General features: G+C 50.9%; 1 protein-coding gene across 1 annotated transcript in view; it reads right to left on the bottom strand.

Annotated features, from left to right (window-relative positions):
• Positions 1-13,212, bottom strand: part of RERE (arginine-glutamic acid dipeptide repeats) — a 164,604-nt gene that overhangs the window by 47,806 nt on the left and 103,586 nt on the right. Inside the window, 1 exon segment of the mRNA XM_030231967.2 lies at positions 12,145-12,243. Within this exon segment, the coding sequence (XP_030087827.2) occupies positions 12,145-12,243 (99 nt within the window).

A 13,212-nucleotide genomic window follows, 5' to 3' on the forward strand; every position in this document is an offset into this window, starting at 1 on the left:
ATGGAAGTTGTCACCACCTTCCATATTTAATATGCATTTTAAAGTTTTATAATAAATATGGTATGAAAATTTATGAGGTTTTCATTAGCAGCAGATAAACACTAAATACATGAAAGCATCTCTACTTCTTGATCTTCACAAGCTGCAAAACTTCTGTTCAGCGTGCAGCACGTTTAGAGATATTGGAAAATAAAATCACGTTTTCACCCGGTTCTCTCAGGCTAAGACACGGAAAACCAAAATATTTTGGTGGTATTCATTAGACTCCAGTCTGTATGACAGGGCAGGGACGTTCCCACTGGAAATCCTGTGCAGAGGGCAGCCCTGGTCACCCACACGTGACACAAACCCTGCACTCCCCAGGCCATCTGCCCCTGAGATCAAGTGTCCTCTCTAAACAAACTGACAAGGAATAGATCAGCTGAAAGCCTTCAAGGTGCCCAGCAATTTGCTCTCTCCCTCCCGACTGCATCGCTTTGTCTTCCTGAAAAATTATCCTGGAAAAAGAGAGCTTGGTCCCAGAGTGGGGACTGAGCCCAGAGCTGTGGGGGAGAGGCACCCCCAGCCCCAGCCAGTGCCCACAGCAGCCACAGCCGAGCCATTCACAGCTCCCTCCAGGGAATGCCAAAGATCCTGGCTGATAATGACCCCCCTTCCACCGAGCTGCTTTTGTTGGGAACAATGGAGCTCCCATGGTACCTCTCTCTGGCTGGAAATATTGGTATTAAGTGAGCGTGAGCACAGCTGTGTGTAAATGACACATATAAACAGATTAGATTTGTGTATTTATACTGGATGCAAACACATTAATAGCACATTTGCATACCCAGTTGGCTAAATGAGATTGCATGCAGAGCAGGATTACTGGTTACAAACACATTTATTTAGGATTTTCAATAAAGTATTTATACTGCCGTTCAGGAGGTCAGAGTGGATTCATCATCATCCTTTTTCTCCTCTCTGCCTCCCCAGACCCACACAATGCTCTTGTCAGCACACTCTGCCCAGCCCTGCTCTCAGCCAGGCTGCCCAAGGGCTCCAGCCAGCACAAGGAGCTGAGCTGGGTGCCCAGCCCAGAGGCTGCCCCACCTTCCTGCCAGCTCCCTCACTGAAGGTGATGTTTCAAGGGCTCTCCCTGTGACCACAGCACCAACCACTCCCTGAGTGCCAGCTTACAAACCTCCTCTTCCCCTGCTCTGCTTAATGCCAGGGATCAATGCACCAGTCTGCACGAAAGGCAACATGATATTGAAGGTGACACAACAGCTCTCAGACATTTCCAGAGCTGCAGGAGAATTCAGCTCTTCCTTCACCCCGGGCCTGGAGCTGTCAGGGTGTTGCTAACCTTTTGTGCTGACCCCAGCTGTATTTTCCCATCAGGATTTTAACCAGAGCTATTTTTACAAAGAGAAAGATTGCAGGTTCACCCAAAAGCACCAGGCAAAGCTTTGATTCCCACTCTGTGCTCTACCTGTGTCTGGTGGAGTCCTGATGGGAAAGAGAAAACAAAACAGCAGAAAAATAAAATAAAATTAAAAAATCAAATCTGTCTAAACGAGGAGCCTTTCTGTTTGCCCTAATTGCACCCTGATTATCAGCTCTGGGATCAAATGCTCCCAGGCCCCTCCCAGGGCCCTGCCATAAATCATCCCCAATAAATCATCCCCAGGGCTGGGAGGCACCAGGCCAGGTTGCCAGGCAACCTGAGCAGGAGGGATGCAGGGATGGATGGACGGACAGATGGATGGGAGCTGCTGACAAACAGCCACGGGGCTGGAACCACCAGACTGGCTCCTGGGCCTCCCCAGCCCTGCTCAGGCACAGCTGTAAAACCCAGCTCCAAAGGCTTCTGTGAGGAACAGCTGCTCCCTGCTCCATTCCTGACTGCTGCTGAGCTGGGACAGGCAGAGATCCCACAGATCACCCAGAGATCACCCAGAGATCCCACAGAGATCCCACAGATCACCCAGAGATCCCACAGAGATCCCACAGAGAGTGGCAGCAGCAATGTGATCCCCTAAAGGAGACACAATCAGAAACCCGAGCCAGCGCAGCCCAGCCCAGCCCAGCCCAGCCCAGCCCAGCCCAGGCAGAGCTGCAGCTGCTGATGCTCAGATCAAACCCTGCCCTGGGCATTGAAGCATCAGCAGGAGAAAAGGAAACCTGACTTTCCTTTGCTGCAGCTCTGCAGGGCTGTTGGATAAACAGCCCCTGGATCACTGCAGGCATTCCAGCCCTGGTGACCTCCCTGACGGTGCCCTTTCAGCAGGGCATGAAGAAGCAGGCAGAGGTGAACCCCTCTCATTTAAGGCTGCTCAGTTTGCAGTTTCCTCTCCTCTGCCCCTCTCCAAACCAAGGCACGGAGGGCTGAGGGCAGCAGGACCTTCCAAAGGGGGCAACAAGTCCTGGGCCTGACAAAAAAGAGCTTTCTGTGTATCCAGCATTCTCTGTCTCCTGCATTCGACAGCTCCTCAGTGCTGCTAACAGAGCTAAAATGATTTCAGTGTGTTTTTCACAGAAATGATTTTTTAAAGGTGCCTTTTAAGAGTTAAACAGAACAAAGGTCTGGGGCATTTGTGACCCAGAAAAGCAAAACAATGTGCTGCTGACAAGAGACAACAGAAAGCTTTTGATTGTACTTCTGATTGCCTTTTCAACAATGAGATCCATTTCTGGTTGTTATTTTTAACTGCTGTTAAAATGCTAATATACAAAAAGCCTTCTTGTACCTCAAAACCAAAGAGCAAATGAAAAGAAAGTGCTGGACATGTTCCTTTTCAAGGACTACCTGAAGTATCTCATGGCATCCTTCAAGGCTCACACACAGCATTTCCAGTGGAGTTCCCTACTACAGAAATGTTCCTCCCTTGGGACTTCAAGCATTATTGTCAATTATTCTGGAGACAGTTTCTGCAGTCAAACAGGGATTTTTATGCAAATGGCAGAAGGAAACAAATAAAAGCACTTCAAGAGCCCCCAGACTTTGGAGCAATGAACCAATTCAAGAATAATGAGACAAAATGGGAACGATCCCTCTCAGAGGCAGGGATTTCTGTAGGTGCCTTCCCAGGTAAATCATTAACAGAGGGGCTGTGACTGCAGCCATGCCCAGGGTGGAATTCAGGCACTCAGATACAAATTCCAGGATTTGACCCTTGCCAAAACCATACCAGGCAACCTCTGGAAAGCCCCTGAATTGCTCTCAGAGTGAGCCTGCCACTGGCTGCAGGGGAGTGAAGAGACACCTGGGCATGCAAAGCTGGGTGGAAGAAATCCTGGGGATGACAAAATCAAACACCAGGCTGAGGGGCACATCCTCAGGAGGGAACAAGGGACCACAAACAAGAGAGGAAGAGGTTAAAGACTGGAAGATGAAGGGCAGAAATGCAGCTGTAACCAAGGTGAAGGCTGCAGAGAAAGCCCTGAAGGTGGATATTGTGGAGGGGGCAGGGGGAGGTGGTGCTCAGGCTGTGGAATTGCCTCCCCAGACACGCAGAACTGGACAATACCTCCAATAACAATAAATGAAATATGCACCCTAATAAAGCAGAGGTGCCCTCTTTGCCTTCCCCAATTTGTGGCAAATGGGATCTTTGATTTGAGGGCTGAAGTTATTCCAGAGCAGTGGAGGGGAATGTGCTGCTGTGCCATTTATCAGCTCCTCTAAGTGCAGAAGGCCTGGCTGATCAATGTCCCCACAGCCTAGAAGCCACATAAATCTGGGAATGCAGGCAGAGAGAGGGCTGGGGCAGCAGGGAGGAACAAAGGGCTGGGGAAACCCAGGCTGGGAGAGCTGAAGCACAACCACAAAGCCCTCACCACAAAACAGTCACAACCACGAGGCACAAGGTACAAAAAACAACACTGGGCAGAGCAGCAGATTTTAACTGCAGCCTCCTGGGCACAGATCAACACCTGTGAGCCAGCACGGGGCAGGGGGACAGCACAGGGACAGCACAGGGACAGCACAGGGACAAGGGGACAGCACAGGGACAGCACAGGGACAAGGGGACAGCACAGGGACAGCACAGGGACAGCACAGGGACAGCACAGGGACAGCACAGGGACAGCACAGGGACGGCACAGGGACAGCACAGGGACGGCACAGGGACGGCACAGGGACGGCACAGGGACAGCACAGGGACATGGGGACAGCAGATGGACAGGGGGACAGCACAGGGCAGGGGGACAGCACAGGGACATGAGGACAGCACAGGGCAGCTCCCCACGAGCAGACAGGAGCTGGGTGCTCCAGGAGCTGCTCTGGGCCAGCCCCAGTTCAGGGTGAGGCTCCTCCATGGCCAGAGATGGACCCCAAGTTCCATCCAGGGGGAATTTCCCCCCAGTCTGAGTTTCCTTGCAGCTCACAGGGAGCCCCTCTCTCTGGGAGCAGTGAGGGGCCAGGCAGCCCCAGCAGAATTCACAGAATCCTGGAACATCCTGAATCCCCACAGGAGCACTGATCCAGCTCTCATCCCTGGCCAGGACCCCCAGCAATCCCTCCCTGTGCCTCGGGCAGTGCCCATTCCCTGGGGAGCCCTTCAGTGCCCACTCCCTCTGCAGGGTGAGGGGTTTCCCCTGGACCCTCACTGCCCAACTCCTTCCATGGCACCACCACCAGCAGCTCTGCTATCCTTGTAGCTCATTAGGGATCTGGGATGGAGGAAATGATGAATATTTAGTCCCTATTCCTCCACTCCAGAAGCAGCCCATTACCAAACAAGTGACACCTTTACAAACTGAAATTAAATAATGGCTCCCGTGGAGGATTCCCAGCCCTGACAGGATGGCAAGTGATTTAAGTAACAGCAAGCTGAGCAACTGGTGATGGATGGTGGCTGAGCCCTGGCTCTGGTACAGCCTGGGATGGAACAAATGAGCATTTCTCAGCCTAATTGAACGAGGCCGCCCCGCTCGTGCACAGAGGAGACAAAGCTTGGTAATTTGCTTCATTAAAATGCATTTGTATGTCATCGGAAAGATTAAAAAAAAATTGGTTCTGTTGATAGGGGAGATTAGAAAAATAAAATTTATCATGCAAACAGCACTTGCAAATGAGGTGTATTTTGGCATTCAGACTGCTTATGTTGTGCAAGAAAGATAAGCCCTGAGCACTAAAGCACACAGAGCATCCACATTGTGACAGTAATCAACGTTTCTTCAATAGGAATTATGTCACTACACCCATCTGAAGAGCATTTTGTCATTTGCTGCTGCAATGGCCACTGGGCCAGACTAAATAATTCCCAGCTAAGCTGTTGGGCAGAGCACAGAGAATCCAGTGACATTCAGGAACTTTGGGGGTTTGGGGCTGTCAGCCTCTGTGTGCAAACAAAGAATCAAAGTCAACACTCAGAGACCCAAACTACCAGGGAAAAAAAAATCAAAAATCAGATATCATCTTGTCAAGCTGCAGCCAACGCTGTCATCTGTCTGCACTCGCTTTGTTTTAGGGGTGGGGGCTCCTGTGTTTGCAAAGCAATCTCGTTAGCAACAGCAAATTGCCATTCAGACAGCAAACAACTCCTCCAAAATAAAACAGACATTTGCCACGTCAACGAATCCACTCCTGGGCTCTGAGAGTTTAATAAAGTGTAATTCCATCATAAGCATTTGAAAAGGAGAGGCTTTTACCTATACCAACTTGGACTAAGCCAAAATCACTTGGAAAGAAGCTGCAGATTTCTACCACACACTAAACCCAGAAAAATATCAATATAATATTCATTATTTGTTGCTGTGTTTCAATTGCACTTCACCACAAGCACCAGAGGTGAGTTACTGCCCCTCCCTCAGCTCTCCAGCTATGCCAGAAGCACTAAGCTCAGAAAATCCCCCTGGTGATGATCCCTGCCCTCCCAGCTGCTCCTCAGAATGCCATGACTCAGTTTCCTCCTGGAGCAGCACAGGACACAGCAGGAGGTTAAATTTAACCCAGACTCCGGATCCATCCCTGAGCAGATAAAATCTGGATAAAAGGTCAGGGTGCTGCAGGAGCCTGGGGCTGTTCTGTGCCCAGCCCAGGGCCCTGCTGCCCAGCCCAGCTCCTGCCCTGCCCCTGGGCTGGGACAGACCCACGGACACCAAACTGACCCTCTCTGTTTCTGGAAGCAGCTCTGTGCCCCGAGGGAGGACAAAGGCAGCCCCACACCCCCAGCACTGGCTCCCATCTGGAAATCACACCCAGGGATGATGGAGAGCACCAGGCAGTGCCAGGGAGCTCCATTTCTGAGATGCCCTTGAAAATGAGCTGGAAAATTCTGACAACCAACCGGAGTGGTGTTTGTTAATCCTGCAGGCAGCACATCCCTCCCCTTGGCAACAGGGAGCTCAGGGCCTTGGAGTGCAAACCCTGCTCTGGGAACACTCCAGGAGCTCCTGAGTGCAAACCCTGCTCTGGGAACACTCCAGGGCAGCTCCTGAGTGCAAACCCTGCTCTGGGAACACTCCAGGAGCTCCTGAGTGCAAACCCTGCTCTGGGAACACTCCAGGAGCTCCTGGGGGCACCCAGGATGGTTTGGGCTGTGCTGGAGCTGCAGGTTGCAGTTCTCCCCCATCCCACCCAAAAGAGCTCCTGGCCAGGCCAAGGGGCTGGGCTGGGGGTTTTTGGGATCAGCAGCACAGTGAGAGCTCAGCAGATAAAAATATTCCACATGAGGGCAGAGAGATGGCAGATCAAGGAGCTCAGCAAAGCCCAAAATGATATTGTTAAGGAAACAGCAACTCCTCTGGCAGCTGGGCAAAGATCAACATCAGGGAAAGCACTGAAATCACCCACTCTGAAGCCAAGGTCACTGGCAGGATTTATGGATTTATCCCTGAAGAGCCTTTGCTGAACATGAAATGCTGAAATAATTTTTTTTAATCTCTCCCCCCGCCCCTTTGGGCTCCCTCATTTGCTGGAGGCCTTTAAATTTCATTCCTTTTCACAGCTGGTTAAACAATGGAATCTTTTGGCAAACTAAAAGGACAGAATTGATTGCCCTACACAAACTTTTCTGCACGTATAATTGATTTTTAATTCACTGCCTTATTTCCAAAAGGACTTGACAATAAACTCGGTGCTGTATGTGCAGTATTGATCCCTCTCAACAAGGGCTCGGATCAAAGACTGATGCAAGTTAATCACAAACAAAAGATTGTTATCTTTCATCTAGGAACCTGTGTTTAAACCAAATTCCCCTTTCTGAGCTGTAATTCACCTTGTATTTTCCAGCTGCACTGCACCTCAGCATTTTGTAAACCTGCCAGCTACTCTCTAACTATAATTTTATGCAACCTTTAAATAACAGCTTTTCCCCCCAAGCAGAATAATTTCATCCTTCACTGGTCACTTCTGACTCTGAGGGCTGATGGTTCTTTTCCACTCTGAGTTCTTAGAATAAGACACAGACAAGACCTTCCCACACGTGCTTACACTAAAATCTCATTTATTCTTAAAACACAGCTCCTACAAGGCCACAGCAATCTGAGCCTGCTGGGTTTTTATCTCAGGGCTCAGCTGAGTTTCAGTTGTTCCTGACTGTCCCTCTTGCAGACGTGGCTGCACCACCAAACCCCAGGAAATGTTCATTTAGTGGGACTGTCCCTGGTTATTTTCTGGGCTAGAACAATGGCACTGAGCAGGAACTGGTGTCAGCCCTCCAAGCCCACTCCAGGAGTCAGCCCTGCAATGTGCTCAGCTTTGCCAACACCCCCTTGTGATTTCTTTCCACTCCTCCACTCCAGAGGCTCTGTTTCAATCTGGCTCTGAATTCCATTTTCTGCAGCTGCCACATAACCAGTAAATAAAATCCATGGTATTTTTGCCCCAGTAAGCAGCTCTGTCTCCCAGCACACGTGAAGAGCCCTGCTTTCAAAGGAGAACATGAGAACAATGTTTTCATCACTCCAGAAGGGTGGATGAGGCATTTGAGGATGATTCCAGGCAAAGAAGCCAAGCAAATAAGTCACTGGGTTTTGCATAAGTAATTCCTTGACCTGCCACACTGGATTACAAACACTTGCAAACATATCAGGAAAGGAGTTTGCTGTCTCTTGTCCTTCCTGGCAGAAGCATCTCCACTTGTGTTTTATGATAAACGAGTTTAAGCTGAGGCCAGGTGTGGATATTTGAAAATTTATGAACTTGTAAATTGATGTACACGGGCAATTAGGATTTAGCAGCAGCCAGGATTAACCAGCCCTGCACATAAATGGAGGAGCTTGTTTGAATGGAGCTTGTTTACCTCAACCACTCGACATCAAGAGCATGTAGAATATTCAAGAGGCAGAATATTTCAAGATGAAAGGCAGTTAGCAGGGATGTCAGGGGTGGCACTGCCAGTTCTGCCAGAGGTGCACACAGCCCCAGAGCCTTCCTAAGGAACCCCTGGCAGCTGCCTCTAGAGAATTTAATGTGGATGGAGCAAAGTGCAGAGCAGAGGGGAGGAATGCCCAGTAAAGAAGGTTCAAGCCCTGCTTCACCCAGATCTCCTTCAGCTCGGGAAGATGCAGCCAAGAGCTCCAAAGGTGCTCAATTAACCCTCACCAGGTCTTCAGAATCAACACCTGAATGCTAATGAGGAGCACAGCTCCATGCAGGAGAGCATCCCTGTGCAATAACCTGCAGCAGAGCAGCAGCAAGCCCTGCCTGCAGCAAGCATGCATAAATAAACAGAATTAATAACTACCCAAGTGTGGACGGGTGACTTAATCTGTTTCGATTAGATGCAGCTCAGCCCCAGGCCTTTGTGGTATTTAAAATGTGTTCATCATGTTTAATTAAAAACCTAATAAACTGCAGGTTCCTTCAGCTCTGATTCCGATTTCTCTCTCCTGGAAGCCCTATTGATTTCATCAGAACTTCTGATAAAGAGAGAGAAAACAGCACCTTGTGAATGAGAGATGGAAGTGTGAGCTGGAGCTGGGCTGTGGGGTGAGCAGCAGCCAGGGCCAGCTGCCCTCCCTCCAGCACAGAAACCTTCCCACCAGGTCACCCACACCAGGGATGCTCACTGTGCCTGCACAGATCCCACTGGCAGGGGTTTTTGGTCCCTCCTGCACCTGGAGCAGGCTCAGAGCTGCACGGACACCCCTGAGCTGTAAGAGCCATTCTGCAGAGAAGATTTTCTCCCAGACAATTTTTTAAGGACAGTTTGTCTTGGGAGATGTTCCCACTGGAACCAGAGCAGGGAATGGGGATGTTCATTTAACCTCAGCTGGAGCAGTTCCTGATCCTGGCTCCAGGTTTGGGACCTCAACTCCACCATCAGGGCAGGCAGAGAGGACAGAGGCACTGCCAGACCCTCCTCAGGCCCCAAACCCCCTCCCACAGCAGGGATTTCCCAGTGGGGAAGAGCAGAGCAGCCCCACTCCATCCCCAGGGGGATTCTGGCTGCCTGCACCCAAAACCCCACACCTGGCAAAGACTTATGGGGGCATTTTCAGAACTCACTGCTCTGGCCCTGGGCTGGCTTTGAGAGGAGATTTGCACCTGCAGGAGGCACAAACCAGGACAATTTGCTCCTGGCTTCTCCCCAGACAATCCCCCTGCTGCATCCTGCTGCCTGAGGAACCCCAGCCCCTGGGCACCAGGAGATGCTGCTGGGGCTGTGCCTGCTCAGGGGGCCTCAGCCAGGCATCAAAGGTGCCAAATCCACAGGAGTGGATCCTGGAGCACTCAGAGACACCAAGCCCTGCCCATCAGAGCTCTGCTGGGAATGGATGCTGTCAGGTGGGGAAGGAGCCCTGAAAACAGGAAACAGCTGCTGAGGCTGCAGAGCAGAGCAGGAGTGCCCTGGCCACTCTCACAGGCTGTGTGCAAGGCTGGCTCCCACCCTGGGCCTCTGCATTTACATACTGGGACCAGAAAAGCTTTAAAAATAGCCACAGGGTCAGAGGCACGAGGGAAACAACAAAGCCCAGCCCTCGTATTTACACAGCCCCACGTAACTCAATCAGGGCCAATTTTATCCTCTGTTTAATTCCATCTAAACATCTGCAACCACAGCAGCAGCAGGAAAAATACCCCAGCTCCCATCCTTTGTTCAGTCAGGTCTGACACTGCCAAGCAGCTCCCACCTCCCAGCTTGGACACAGGCAGCAGAGCTGCTCTAATGGGAAACAAAGCTTGGCTTTGGCCAGCTGAGAGCACACAAGAAGTTTTAAATGTGCTGGGACCATTATCATCATTATTATAATTGTTATTACTCAGGTTAACTGACCAAAGCTCTGTATCAGGTGTGGGATCTGCTTATTCATCCAACTGCAAACTCCAATCTCAGGGTTTCAGTTCCAGTAGGCCACATTTGCTGGGCTGCCAGAAGAGATTTAGTTCAAGTCTAGCCCAGATAAGGACAGGGACTGGACCTGGGTCTGCATTTCCCCCAGAACTCTCTGGGATTACCCCCAGCACATCCCTGCCCCGAGATGAAGGCACACACAGAGTTAATGCTGCCACCACTGTTTGGGCCAGACTTTGGGTTTGACACCTCAGAATTTTGTGACCAACACTTCAGTGCAGAACTCCCCTGCAGTTCAGCACCCTGTGGGTCAGAGCTCTCTCAGTTTCCCAGGGCTGCAATAAGGAAACCTCCCCTGCAAGGCTCCCAAATGCAGCCCAGCTGCTTGGGGCTGGAGCTGCAGGGACCAGGAGGCTCTGAGGCTGTGCAGGTGGAGCTCTGCTGTCTATAAATAAGAGCACAGTTTGATCTTTGGCTCTGCCCAGCCTGGAGGGCTGCCAAATGTTTCTGGAAACTTGGACGGAGCAGAACAAGAACAAATATGATAAAATGAGCAGGGGCTGACAATGATTTATGGAGTCAGTGATCATTACTGTGTGCTCACAGCCTGCACTCCTGCAGTAATGCTTCACTTCCCAATAAACTTTGGTTTTTTCCATTGGTAAGGCTCAATTCTCTCTCACTTAACAGGGGTGGATCCTCCAAAGCCCTGAGTGCAGCAGCTCCAGCACTCACAGCTCAGGGCAGCTGATGGGAAAAAGGAGAAAAAGCTGCCCAGGGAGAGAGAGAGAGAGAGGGGCTGGCCCAATTTCCCTGCTGTGTGCAGGGAGCACAGGCTGCAGCCAGCTCAGCCCAGGCAGGGCACAGTCTGGGCACAGCCTGGGCACAGCCAGGGCACAGCCTGGGCACAGCCTGGGCACAGCCTGGGCACAGCCGGGGCACAGCCAGGGCACAGCCAGGGCACAGCCTGGGCACAGCCAGCTCAGCCCAGGCAGGGCAGAGCCTGGGCACAGCCTGGGCACAGCCTGGGCACAGCCAGGGCACAGCCTGGGCACAGCCTGGGCACAGCCAGGGCACAGCCTGGGCACAGCCAGGGCACAGCCAGGGCACAGCCAGGGCACAGCCTGGGCACAGCCAGGGCACAGCCTGGGCACAGCCAGGGCACAGCCTGGGCACAGCCAGGGCACAGCCTGGGCACAGTCAGGGCACAGCCAGGGCACAGCCTGGGCACAGCCTGGGCACAGCCCTGCCAGCCTGGGCTCCAGCACTCAGTCCCCACACAAAGCTCCAGCTCTGGGCTGAGGGGAGCCAGCCCCAGGCTCTGCCCCTGCCCTGGATCCTTCTCCACAAAGGGGCTTTGTTGGGCCTGGCCCAGCCCCAGCCAGGGGCTCTCCAGGAAGGTTTAAGTGAGGAGACAGCAGGGCACACGTCCTGCACTGCAAGGGCTCCCTGAAAGCCTTGCAGAGAACCTGCAGCTTAAAAATCCTCCCCAGCCACTGCCTGAATAATTAAAGCCACCAAGAGAACATGAAAGTTTCCTCCATTAATCAGGTCTATTTCCTAACACCAATGCCAGCTTTGTTAGTAGCTTAACAAGATCACTTTTTATTTTTGTTTACTTCTTTAAACACTTCACCAATTAACCAGCTTAAAAACTGACCCACTCAAGGCAAAAATAAATAAATAAACAAACAAACAAACCAAACTTTTCTCCTGCCACTTTTCCATGAGTAATTAATTCTGTCATGCACTGGATCGGGTTTTTCCATTTATACACATGCATGTGTATTTTTATTTACCCATCCACCCTCTTCCTGCTCATAAAGAGAACCTCTTTAGGGAAAAAAAAAAAAAACCAACATAAAAAAGCAAGAGCAGCAAGGTGAACCACAAAGGCTGGAGGAGATAAATCATTTCCTACCACTTCATCTTCAGTCCAACACTTCTCAATCAGCTTTGGCACAGGTTTCTTCACCAGGCGCTGCAGGGCTTTCCCAGCATCGTAGTTGCTCTCATGGAGCTGGAAAAGAAAGAAGACAGAGAGATGATCCAAAGGAATTAGCAGTGATCTGATATTGGAGGGGATAAAAACCACTACAGGGAGCCACGTGAGATGTTCTGTGCCCAATTATTGTTCTGCAGATGGAGGAGGTGAGGTGCAAACAGCCTGAGGGGGACGGAGGTTTCTGAGGGAAGGAGCAGCAGCAAAGCAAGCAGGGATCCCCCTCCTTCCCACACCTGCCCCGGGTCAGGCTCAGCCCAGAGTCACCCTGCTCCCTCCCACTCACGGGCTCAGGGTGATGTCAGCCATGACAAAACAAAAATTAATACACGATGGGTTCTACTTCACACAACCTGGCTCCAGTCTCCTGTGGTCAGCAGGAGAAAAAAAATAATAATAAAAAAAAAAAAAACCAACTTAAAAGAAAATAGTTCTAAGGCTCCCACGGTATGCAATGCCTACTCACAGGCACAGAAATAAGATGTTGCTTTTTCTGCTGGGTACACATTAATTTTCCTCCCTGTTTGTGCTCCAGCACTGGGAACAAATCCATCTCAAGGAAACAAGCACTGTTTGTTTTGCCAGCTCACCTTGCAAATGCCTCTTTTCTGTGCATGCCACTACCTAGAGGATTTTGCACTCAGGAGATGTGGCAGTGCTGAGGAGAATGGGGCTCCTGTTTCCCTCCCAGAGCTGCAGCAATGCCAGAGCTCTTTGTAACTTGGAGGGCATCTTTATTTTGCCTCAAGGACAACACGTGTTTTTCCCTGGCAGCCCCAGTGCCCAAGCAGCTCAATCTGCAAGGAAAATAAACCAGACAAGCCCAGAAAGAACAGCCTGGGCTGACAGGCAGCTGCTCCAGAAAAAGAGAAGTTTACAGGCCAGCAAGGCTGTCCCAGCCCAGCCACAGATTCTGTGGGGTGAACTTCTGAGCAAGTAATTAATTAATAACAGCCCCAAACCCCATCATGGAGCAGAGAAGACCCT

The sequence above is a fragment of the Serinus canaria genome, chromosome 21 (genome assembly GCF_022539315.1).
Source record: "Serinus canaria isolate serCan28SL12 chromosome 21, serCan2020, whole genome shotgun sequence".
In the NCBI taxonomy this organism is placed as follows: domain Eukaryota; kingdom Metazoa; phylum Chordata; class Aves; order Passeriformes; family Fringillidae; genus Serinus; species Serinus canaria.